Source organism: Emys orbicularis, chromosome 9, assembly GCF_028017835.1.
Source record: "Emys orbicularis isolate rEmyOrb1 chromosome 9, rEmyOrb1.hap1, whole genome shotgun sequence".
In the NCBI taxonomy this organism is placed as follows: domain Eukaryota; kingdom Metazoa; phylum Chordata; order Testudines; family Emydidae; genus Emys; species Emys orbicularis.
Window position 1 is genome coordinate 92,702,831 of NC_088691.1, and position 12,943 is coordinate 92,715,773.

The 12,943-nt window shown below is 40.9% G+C and overlaps 1 protein-coding gene across 1 annotated transcript in view; it reads right to left on the bottom strand.

Annotated features, from left to right (window-relative positions):
• SPATA16 (spermatogenesis associated 16) overlaps positions 1-12,568 on the bottom strand; it is a 122,881-nt gene extending 110,313 nt beyond the window's left edge. The window contains exon 1 of the mRNA XM_065411238.1: positions 11,954-12,568. Within this exon, the coding sequence (XP_065267310.1) occupies positions 11,954-12,568 (615 nt within the window). The remainder of the gene's footprint in view (positions 1-11,953) is intronic.
• Positions 12,569-12,943: the final 375 nt, after the last annotated feature.

Below are 12,943 nucleotides of genomic sequence, written 5' to 3' on the forward strand. Positions count from 1 at the left end.
GACTACACACACCTACGCCTTTCATTGTCTGCTTCACAGGTATACAGCTTTCCAGCACTTATATTCATCCTACTCCTGTTCAGCCTTTGAGAGTGTAAAATAACAAATGGGTCTGGTAAGAGCTGTCACTGTCTGCTGTCTGTGTGTGCTGGTGTGAATCTCTAAATGGAAATAAAGTACTTTAATAACACATTTTCTCCAAACTGTCCTCATAGATAAAGTTACCTTCCAATCAGTCCATGAACACTTACCAACGCAGAGTGCCCACTTCAGCCTGCATCTTCAGCTCTCTTCTTAGAGGAGTCTGTATAAGTGGGCAGCAATTTGATTTAAAGACTCTTCAGGTAAAAAATACTATACATAACACCCCCACCATTACCACCACCTGCCTGTGCTATTTAATCTTCACTGTTGATGTTTGGACTTTCGCCGTACTTGCCCAGATAGGAGTTCTCCCTACAAATTAAGCTGAATGTCACCATGTTTTCAATCAATGTTGCTTCCAGTGATGAAATGCCACAGTCACAAATTAAATAATAATCCTCGTGCCCTGTGGAATCCTATTATGCACCTTCCAGACAGTGGCCACCAGCCCAGGTGCTCTAATTAATTGTCCCAGCATGTAAATTCCCAGACACTGGTGACGGGGAGCTTTTCTATGGAAGCACCTTGATTCTAGGAAGAAGCATGGACTCATGCTTAAGGCACTGAACTGAGCCAAAGCAGAGCTGGCTTCATCTCCTGGCTGTGTCAACGACTTCCTGTGTGAACCTGGGCAAGTCACTTAGTCTCGCTCTTCACGTCCCCATCTGTAATTTAGGGACAATTACGCTTCCTTGCCTCATGGGGATATAGTGAAAGTACTTGCCTTAGTGTCTGTGAGGTGCTCAGATACTATGTTGATAGGGCCATAAAAGTACCTAACATAATGCAAGGCTCATAGTGCAGTGGCTTAGGCAGAAGGTAACTCCGGCCTATAGAATTGGGTGGGGTTGGTGGTTTGGGGTTCCTTTCACATTAATGAGGTGACAGTGACTAATCTAGCAATTGCCTGCCAGTTCGTAATTGTTGGTGAATCACTACTAACTGGTGTTTTTGAACATATCAAAAACACGCTCAGAAGTGGGTTGCATGGCTCATAAATACAGGTAATAAAATATTAGTTAAAATACATTAGTCACAAGCCATATCTGGGGCCTCCTTATTGTTGGATCCACCCACTTCATTTCTGTGCAATATTCAGGAAAGTTTAGAGATGGTTCCAGCCTACTAAATAGGAAAGAAGCTCCCCAGCATGCAAGATCTCTAAGCTGTCTATTCAAACACAACCACCTGCTATCATATTGGCTATGGTACTTCTCTGTCTGCCATTACTGTAGTATCTGAGCACCCCAGAAGCTTTAATATATTCATCCTCACAACACTCCTGTGAGGCAGGGAAGAATGAGTACCCCATTTTGATTTCCAGGAGGCCCAGAAACTTTAAGAGACTTGCCCAAGGTCACACAGGAAGCTTGTGTCAACAAGGAATTGAACCCATCTCTCTGGCAAGTACCCTAACTACTGGACCATCCTCCCTTCTCTGTATGATGCCTACTGAGGGTCCACTATATGGACCACATCTTAGTTTCTCACTGGTAGTGAAACATTTACCTGTCACTCATACAGAGCAGTGGGAGTTTCAGCTGTAAGTGACAGGTAAGGGTGACTTTTTTTTTTTTTTACAACTATTATTATTTTGTTTATTAATGTTTCCAAGGAAATAGGAAAATATTTTGTGCTTTTGAAAGCCTGTCACCTCCAGGTAAATAATTTAATAGCATGTAAAGATGCCAATTAGAACTAATTATAAATTGACTGATCTGCTCTGGCCCTGAAAGGATATCAAAATATGCTCTGTCCCTTCTGTAATAGGGATTTTGCTTTTGTACAAGTCTGATCGGGGAACACATTCTTTTATGGATTCACACATAGCATTCTTTGAGAAAAAGCACTATGTAAGCCAAATAAGTAACATCAGCTCAAACAAGGAGCAGGGCAGAGTGAGATCCCTTGTTGACAAATAGCGGTGCAGATTTTAGCTCTACCATGGTGATAGGCACTCTAGAAATGCCTGGAAGACAGAAAGATTCAAATTCAGTGATGAAAAGGTGAGGTTTATGCCCAAATGGATCATTATAACAGAATCCCACTCCATTCCACAAACCAGATTTGATCCATCTGTAAGTTTCACATCCCTGATCTAAAATCTTCTAGAGCAATAAAAGACAATAAGTAGCAGTGAAAAAAAAAATCAATGTCTTGGCTTTGAGGCCTAAAAATATAATGATTGTCCTATAGGGAGAGAAAAACTGCTGATTATGAGGCCTTTCTTCAAGAAAGTTAAATTCAACGTATACATTTAAGGAACAGCTTTGTTACTAGAGGATAAAACTTTACTACTGGAGTGTAAGCTCAGCATCTTAATTCTAAGCATTCTGGGGGCAAGGACTATCTTCCTTGCAGCGCTTAGCACAATGGGGCCTTGATCCTGGGATGGGGTTCCTACTGGCTGCCTTAATGATGATGATAATAAAATAACTTAAGGGTCTCATAGACTCATAGACTCATAGACTTTAAGGTCAGAAGGGACCAATATGGTCATCTAGTCTGACCTCCCGCATGATGCAGGCCACAAAAGCTGACCCACCCACTTTCCCTTGAAGTCTTTAAATTAAGTCGCAGAGAATCCTCCAGCCTGCGACCCCTGCCCTATGCTGCGGAGGAAGGCGAAAAACCTCCAGGGCCTCTGCCAATCTACCCTGGAGGAAAATTCCTTCCCGACCCCAAATATGGCGATCAGTAGAACCCCGAGCATACAGGCAAGATTCTACAGCCGGACCCTTGTTTTACCAGCGATGGCTCGTTAATGCCTAATTGACTAAAATCACTTTATCCCATCAAACCATTCCCTCCATAAACTTATCTAGCCTACTCTTGAAGCCAGAGAGGTCTTTCGCCCCCACCGTTTCCCTCGGAAGGCTGTTCCAAAATTTCACCCCTCTGACGGTTAGAAACCTTCGTCTAATTTCAAGCCTAAACTTCCCCACGGCCAGTTTATATCCATTAGTTCTCGTGTCCACATTAGTACTGAGCTGAAATAATTCCTCTCCCTCCTTGGTATTTATCCCTTTGATATATTTAAAGAGAGCAATCATATCCCCCCTCAGCCTTCTTTTGGTTAGGCTAAACAAACCGAGCTCCTCAAGTCTCCTTTCATAGGAAAGGTTTTCCATTCCTCGGATCATCCTAGTGGCCCTTCTCTGTACCCGTTCCAGTTTGAGTTCATCCTTTTTAAACATAGGAGACCAGAACTGCACACAGTACTCCAAATGAGGTCTCACCAGCGCCTTGTATAACGGAAGCAGCACCTCCTTGTCCCTACTAGAAATACCTCTCCTAACACATCCCAAGATCGCATTAGCTTTTTTCACAGCCACGTCACATTGCCGATTCATAGTCATCCTGCGATCAACCAGGACTCCGAGGTCCTTCTCCTCCTCCGTCACTTCCAACTGACGCGTCCCCAGCTTATAACTAAAATTCTTGTTAGTCATCCCTAAATGCATCACCTTACACTTCTCACTATTAAATCTCATCCTATTAGTATTACTCCAATTTACAAGGTCATCCAAGTCTCCCTGCAGAATATCCCGATCCTTCTCCGAATTGGCAATACCTCCCAACTTTGTGTCATCCGCAAACTTTATCAGCCCACTCCTACATTCGGTTCCGAGGTCAGTAATGAATAGATTAAATAAAATCGGACCCAAAACCGAACCTTGAGGAACCCCACTGGTGACCTCCGTCCAACCTGACAGTTCACCTTTCAGTACTACCCGCTGCAGTCTCCCCTTTAACCAGTTCTTTATCCACCTCTGGATTTTCATATCGATCCCCATCTTTTATAATTTAACCAATAATTCCTCATGCGGCACAGTATCAAACGCTTTACTAAAATCGAGGTATATTAGATCCACCGCATTTCCTTTATCTAGAAGGTCTGTTACTTTCTCAAAGAAGGAGATCAGGTTGGTTTGGCACGATCTGCCTTTCGTAAACCCATGTTGTAATTTGTCCCAATTGCCATTCACCTCAAGGTCCTTAACTACTTTCTCCTTCAAAAATTTTTCCGGGTCTGATTCAGTTCTGAAAAGCAATACAGTACAGAGACTGAATTTCCAGCTTCAGCCCATGGGATTTTTCTGTTCATAGAGGTCAGACTGTAGCTGGCTTGTTCAGGGGCACAATGAGGAGGGGTTGGAGGAAATAACATGGAGATGCCCTCTCTTCTCTTGCATGCCTGTGCATGAATCAGCTATAATTGCAGTCCCCTGTGTACTCCCTGGGACACAAGACATGCCAAAAGGCACAGGAAGGAACATGGAGAAGGCAGTAAATGGCTGCCCCCAATCCCTCAGAGCAGCTAGTAAGAGTTTACTGGCTGCAGAAAAGAATATATCCCATATATCTCCAAGCATGGTGCAGTGGCTGCACGCCCTAAGAGCTCTAGCTAGCAGACACTGTGCTCAATGCCTCCTAAAGCGCCCACTGCAGCAGAGGGGTCTACATTGACTCCATGCAGGCCAGATGTGCCTAGTAGGCACTATCTGACCATGCTATTTCAGATTAACCTTCTGTTTTGTGTAGGTGTTGCAGCTGCTTGGGAAATACTCATCTTTGCTTCCTGCCTCATTTGCACAGAAGGCGTGTCATAAGCCACATGATGGAAGGCTATGTTGGATCTTATTGCCTAATTGTAATTATGCCCATCGTACCCTACCACCTTAATTTTCTCTCCCCAAATGTCTGGCCTTCAAGGATGGTGTTGTTGAGAAGGTGGAGAGAGTGTCCCTGCCAAAAGCTTGTTTCACAAGGCAACAGCAACTCACACAGAGGGTTAATTTAAAATCAGAAAGTGCACTTAAAAAAAAAAGACACTAATGCTTGTTTCAGTGTCACAGACACAGAGCCCATAATAGCCATCTGTGGAATATGGAAATAATCCAGCTCATGAAAAAGACCACAATAGCACTCTTGTGAATTAATCACACTTTATTTGAGGTCTTCACCTCACTCGTGGGATGAATTTCATATCCCAGAGACACACTCCACTCTGGATATAGTATGTACTGCAATACTGTGGGATTCTTTCTATGCTCTTAAGTAACAGAGTAGTTGTTAGCTTCTTTCATTTCTTGGTTTAATGACCAGGAGAAAAATATTTTCAGGACAACAGAATGCAAAATTTAAAGTTTTAAAAGATGTATGACATAGCATGATGTTTATGAAGTATTTTTACACTTTCTGATGCTGGGAAGATTAATTTAAGATCAGATTTAAGATCAGCTCTTTTGACCCTCTCCCCCCCCCTCCCCCCCAAGGCATCATGTTTCTTGCTAGCTAAGTTATTAACAAATGGCCACAACAATATTTTTTGACATATGTAAGTCTGGGTTTTGTAGAGCTTTTGTAACCCACACACCTCCTGGGTGTGGTGTTCTGTACCATCTAGTGGCAACGAGAGAGAGAGCGAGCAAGTGAGAGCGTGAGATTTTAGCTCATGCGGTAGAGGCTCACGCACTAAGCTCCAGAGGTCCCAGGTTCAATCCCGCCCGCCAACAACCGGGGTCTGGCGGTGTTACACCTGATTAAGCGGAAGAGTTATTTCTCATATCCCCTCATAGCAATCCAGATGTTTCCTTCTGTTCCAACAGATGGAGGCTAAAAACTAAGGTGAATTTACAGAGCTTTCCTCTCCACATACCATATTGCCAAGATACAGGGACAGTAAACCAATTTCTTCAGGTGTTCTCCTTGCTAGTGGCAGAAACCACTTAATTCTTAAGCTCCATTGATGAGAGTTCTCCAAGGAAGCATTATTTTGTCCTACCCCAGATCAAGTGTAATGCAGCAAAAAATCCTGTCTGATTATTTTAATGGCTGATAAATAGTACAGAAATGGTGAAAAGCAACTTATTCTTCTCTTGATAACAGCACTTTTATTGCATCTGTGGTGATCAATAGCATGCTTTCTAAGGCTAGGTCTACACTACCCGCCTGAATCGGCGGGTAGAAATCGATCTCTTGGGGATCGACTTATCGCGTCTCGTCAGGACGCGACAATCGATCCCCGAATCGACGCGCTTACTCCACCAGCGGAGGTGGGAGTAAGCGCCGTCGACTGGGAGCCGCGGCAGTCGATTTTGCCACCGTCCTCACAACAGGGTAAGTCGGATCTGATACGTCGAATTCAGCTACGCTATTCGCGTAGCTGAATTTGCGTATCTTAAATCGACCCCCCCCTGTAGTGAGGATGTAGGCTTATATATAAGAGTCTCTGAATGAGACAAGAAATTCAATTTTCCTCTTCTCCAAATATTTTCCCTTGATTAATGAAATGTGACATCTTTAGAGTTAGATTTTCAAAATCAACATTTACATGTGCACATTTACTATCAGGTTAGTACATAGAACATACTCTGAGAAATACAAGGATAGTGTCACTAGTGCAGGGCAGCACCTCTAAAGCAAGGACAGAAGAGTGTTGATGCTGTAAAAACCTATAGGTAGGTGTGCAAAGGATATTTTAAGAAAATAAGTGCTATTATTGTTAATGATTGTTTGTGTTATGGTAGCACTTGACTCCAATGGAACTGCTCATGCAATTAAACCTTGGAGTATGCTTTTTCTGGATTGGTGCCTCAGACTCAAAATAAACAAATGATATGTCAGGATAAAACAATAATTTCTTTCCTTAAATCTGAATGGTATCTGTGATTGTTTTGCAGTTGGAGACTCAGTTGAGGTGCCAAGTGTCTTACTGACAGTTGCTTTGGGAACCATAAGTTTGAATTTCCTGGCCCACGTGCATGAAAACTCTTAACCATAATGTTCATTAACTTATTGGCAGTCAAGTGTAAAACTATAATTAGGCAGGCCAAAAAAGAATCTGAAGAGTAACGAGCAAAAGACACAAAAACTAACAGCAATTTTTTTTTAAAGTACATCAGAAGCAGGAAGCCTGCTAAACAATTAGTGGGGCCACTGGACAATCGAGGTGCTAAAGCAGCACGCAAGGAAAACAAGGCCATTGCAGAGAAGCTAAATGAATTCTTTGCATTCTTCACTGCAGAGGATGGGAGGGAGATTCCCACACCTGAGTCAGTTTTTTAGATGACAAATCTGAGGAAGTGTCCTGGATTCAGGTGTCAATAGAGGTGGTTTTGGAACAAATTGATAAATTAAATAGTAATAAGTCACCGGGACCAGATGGTATTCACCCAAGAGTTCTGAAGGAACTCAAATATGAAATTGCAGAACTACTAACTGTGGTATGTAACCTATCACTTAAATCAGCTTTTGTACCAGATGACTGGAGGATAGCTAATGTGACATCAATTTTTTTTAAAAAGCTCCAGATATGATTCTGGCAATTACAGGCCAGTAAGTCTACCTTCAGTATGAGGCAAACTGGTTGAAACTATAGTGAAGAACAGAATAACCAGACACATAGATGAACACAATTTGTTGTGGAAGAGTCCACATGGCTTTTGTAAAGGGAAATCATGCCTCACCACTCTATTATAATTTTTTAAGGGGGGGTCAACAAACTGGTGAACAAGGGCGATAAGTGGATATAGTGTACTTGGACTTTCAGAAAGCCTTTGACAAGGTCCCTCACCAAAGGCTCTTAATCAAAATAAGCTGTCATGGGATAAGAGGGAAGGTCCTCTCATGGATTGGTAACTGGTTAAAAGACAGGAAACAAAGGGTAGGAATGTATGGTCAGTTTTCAGAATGGAGAGAGGTAAGTAGTGGAGTCCCCCAGGGATCTGTACTGGGATCAATGCTGTTCAACATATTGATAAATGATCTGGAAAAAGGGGTAAACAATGAGATGGCAAATTTATAGACGATACAAAATTATGCAAGATAGTTAAGTCCAAAGCAGACTGTGAAGAGTTACAAAGGGATCTTGCATAACTGGGTGACTGATGAAAAAATGGCAGATGGAATTCAAAGGGCAACAAAAATTATTAGGGGTATGGAACACCTTCCATATGATTATTAGGACTAGGACTTTTCAAATTGTAAAAGAGACAACTAAGGGAAGATATGATAAAATAATGGAGAAAGTAAATAAGGAAGTGTTATTTATTCCTTCTCATAACACAAGAACTAGGGGTTACCAGATGAAATTAATAGACAGAAGGTTTAAAACAAACAAAAGGAAGTATTTCTTCACACAACACATAGTCAACCTGTAGAACTCCTTGCCAGAGGATGTTGTTAAGGCCAAGATTAAAACAGGGTTCAAAAAAGAACTGAATAAGTTCATGGACGATAGGGTCCATCAATGGCTATTAGCCAGGATGGGCAGGGATGCAAAATCATGCTCTGAAGTGTCCCTAGCTTCTGTTGCCAGAAGCTGGGAATGGGCAACAGGGGATGAATCACTTGATGATTACCTGTTCTGTTCATTCCCTCAGAAGCATCTGGCATTGGTCACTGTTGAAGACAGGATACTGGGCTAGATGGACCATTGGTCTGACCCAGTATGGCTATTCTGATACTTATGTTTTTGCACATAATTATAAAGCATGGAGACATTTTGTGGACATTTGCAGGAAGAGATGAGTTAAATAACTACAACTTCCAGTCACCTTGATTTGCTCAATAAAGTGTCTAAAATAAGGGTCTAAATATCAGTCCCTTTGAGATTAGTCCTTAGAAACCGGAAAGCTAGGCCAGATGTCAATAAGCATCACCCTCAAAATAATTTGCCTTTTTAATGACTTCTGTGTAGAATCAACATTTTCCTGTCCTCCTTCATAAAGCCAAAATAGAAATCTATGTACTTTTTGATAAAGATAATGGCCAAGATGATGGCTCAGTGAAGTTAAGGGGGATGGTGGAGGAGAGGTAGAGTCTGCTATATGCTTGGCACTTTTAAAAATCAGGCCACTTGTTTTAGAGTCTAAATATGACTTAGGAGCCTAACATCAGGGTAGGTAAAACTTCTAGCTTCCAAATTCTTAATAGCCCTTTATGGGTGAGATTTTGCAATACTTATTGGAAAAAAGGCAAGACTAACTTGGGCTGTCGCCTTATCTGTGAGGATAGTGGCCATCACTCAAGCTTTATAGGGCACCTACATGAACTTCTGGAGACACTACCTTCAAAATGCTGTAATATCAGTTCTTTTGATGCAGCCTTTGGCTGCAGCATGATACAAGGGTAACAGGCTAATCACTAATGATTAAGAGAGACTGATGACATCATTAAGGTTGATTCTGCACACAAGCAAACAGTTTATCATAGCCTGTTCCCGGCAATTGTAATCCAATTTCTGTTATTTTTCATTGTTTAAAAGAGGAGAGAGCAAGAGCAAGAGAGAGAGCGACTGTACATCAATCTGATAAAGATGTAAAAAAACTGGTGCTTTTTTGCGATTATGTCGGTTTTATAGCAGCATTATGGAAACACGACAAGGAAACTAAAATCTGATTACGTCTAATTCCTTGCCCATTATGTGATTATTATGAACCATGACTTCTACTGGCACAGTCTGAATTACACGGTTATAATACAAGGGATTTCCAATATAATTAACTGAGACTGGCAGCACCAAAGAAATCTGGGCATAACTTTGCAATGCTGTGGCTTCCTAAAGATTTCACAATTTTTCTCTTCCTTCTCTTCCAATAGAATTCACTGTATTCTTATTAAAGCCATGGGAATTCCTCCTTTTATTCCATTCATCTAGGAAGTTATTATAGCACTGGTGAAACTATGGTACCTCACTCACAAACTTGGCCAAGATTTTCAAAAGTGACTAGGGATTTTGGGAACTTTAATTTTGGGAGCCTGATTTTTCAGAAAGTGCAGAGCATCCGCCCTCTGAAGATTAGATTCCTTTAAGGTGCTTGGGCCACTAAGAATAGTCACTCAAAATCATCTCTCGGTTTTGGAAATCTTAGCCAAGATCTTACTTCTTTTGTGTCTGGAGCAGCTGAGATTTTGCAATCATCACTGAAGCTGAAGCTCTGGTCTCTTAGTTGGTGAGAAAAATTGGGCTATATCCACAGAGGGCTTCTGTCTAGCAGATTGATCCCTGATAATTAGGAGAAAAAGAACCACACATAGCAGCCAGGGGTTACCTCCCCATAGAGAGCTCTAAGGAATATGAGAGCAAAACACAACTTCACACAAACTCAAAGTCTTCCCTGCAAAGCACTCTACAGCCTGTCTAATCCCAGCAGAAGATAAGTGACTGGAGGAATGGGGTGGAAATCATCAAATTAAAAGTAATAAATAACCAAAGTCTACTGTTGCCTGGCCACTGAAAGAACTATTTACAGGCATATCTGCTGGAAGAGGAAAACAACAGGGCAGGATCCTTTCCTTTTATTGGACAAGTGACAAAAATGTTGCTTTACTCCTGTCTCCATCTCCTGGTAGGCAGACCTGTACCCATTGTCCTGCATGGTATAAGGGAACATAGAATTATTTTCTTCTCACTCACTGTGGTCCATCAGCCCTCAGTTGTCTGTCTATATACATTTCTATTTGCAACAAATGGCAGTGAATCATCTAATATTACAATGGGATACATTAAAGTAATGTAGATAAACAGGGATTCAGATGAACATGAGAATTTTAGTATACAGTAAATGGGAGCATAAGAGGTGTGGGGTTTCAGATCATCCAGGTTCACTTTGCTTCTGTAGTTCTGATCCAGTTACAGTGAATGAAATATGAATCAAAATATCTTTTTTTTCAGATATGCATCCAAAGATTTGATTTTTCATTAAAAATATTATGATACATTTTTAACTAATAAGATGCAAATGCATTAAGGGAGAAAGTAGAAAATGATAATTGGTTTATTTACCTCTGATGTCACATTCCCTCACAAGACGGACATAACAGTTAGAGCTGGGTGAATTTTTTCAGCTAAAGTTTTACATGCAGATTCAGGTCAACTGAAACATTTCACAGATTTGTGTCAAATTCACTGAATTGTTTTGCTTGAAAAACAAAGAGAAAATTCCCTCCTCCTCCCCAAAAATCAAAACATTTTGTGTCGACATTCTCAAAAGAAAGTGTTTTGATTCTAAAGCACTTTTTGTTTTGAAATTTGCTTCAATTTTAAGTTAAAAAACTCAAAAATGAAAAAGTGTTTAGTTTGACCCATAATTATTTTTTTCTTTGGTTGGGCTACTGAATCAAAATAACTATTGTTTGCATAGCTCTAATAATAATAATAAGCCCAACACAGATCTGTTCATAAGGCGACAGGAAAAAGTTGGGGTTAAAGATGGATAGTAATGGCAATGAACAAGGAGAAACATTGATCCTCATAGGATCCCTATTACTGCAGTATCTGAGTACCTTATGAGGTTTAATGTGTTTATCCTTGCAAACACCCCAATGAAGTATGAAAGTACTATTTATCCCCATTGTACAGATGGGGAATGGAAGCACAGAGAGAGAGAATGACTTGCTCAAGGCCACATTGTGGCAAAGTAGGGACTTGAACCCAAGTCTTTGAAGTGGCTCATGTCCTAACCACTGATCCATCCTTGCTTTCTGTAGAATACAGGAGTAAATAAAGTGATAGAGCAACAATGCATTTATCCTAGCAGTCACATTTTCCCCCTCATACAGTATATTACAGTACATTAGGGTTCAGTTAACACCACAAATCACTTGAGCTTTGTTGTGTTTATTATAATGCCTCACAAACCCCAGGATTTATGTATATCCCTTAGTTTGCAGATTTGGCCTGAAATCACATTGCAAGATTGTGACCGTTGCTCATTATGATGTTGTCAGAACCACTCAGTGCAATCATAGCCTTGCATTTCATAGTTTTCTGCCATTAATCTATACTACTTTAATCTCATACCTCAAGTGCTGTTCTGAGCTGCCCTGCTGCTACTGCATACTTCTTTTGTCTATAGCAAGTGCTGGCATCTTTTAAGGCTACCTGAAGCCATTTGTCAATCTGTGGCAGAAAGCTGAAATTAGGTGCACTCAGAGAGTCTACTATTTCAACATCTCGACACGTTGATTGTGTGCTGGTAGATGCCATGGTCCCAACAAACTCATATGTAATATCCTCCTCATCAATGTAGACCAACTTTATTTCCACATCCATTAGACTTTTCAGAGGAATATGAGGCAGAGGCGTTGTGGCTAACTGATTATCAAGCTCTAACATTCTTGCTTCTTTTTTCACAGCTGGCTTTTCTTCACTTTCTAATTTCCGTTTAAATCCTGCTCTGTCTAAATCATTACTTTGTTTTTCCTTGCCATTCTTTGCCATTTTTATTCTCTCCAATACATTTTCTACTGCTGTTTCCCCGGGGTGTTTTTTCACCTCTTGCAATGCTTCCGGAATATCATTCAGTTTGTTGGCTGCTATGGTTGGCTCCCTACTAGCATTTGCTTTTGGGGAGGTTTCATTTTGGCACACCTTGTTTATGATGTTCCCAAAACCTGTGTTGCTTGCTGACTCCATGACTCATTGAAGAAAGCAGAACGTCCTATGAGAAAATGTGGAAAGGTTTAGAATTCTAAACTGCTGCAAAGTAAACAATGCATGTAAGTATTTTATTCAGCACATCTACTGCTGGCACCATTACCAGTCAACATTCACCAGCAGTTAGCACACAGCTTATCAGAGACTGCATAGTTATTCTGTGCATATGGCAATAAATAAGGTGTCAGATACTGTTTGGTAGCTGTTGGCAAAGGGTATCTTTTTAACGGTGACATCAGTGTCTCTGTATCTTACATAGATGACATGCAAAAAACTGCATCTTTCATAGATTCTTATTTAGGGCTCACGGAAACAAAAATACTAAGGACTAGATTGCAGTTTGGACTGTATCTT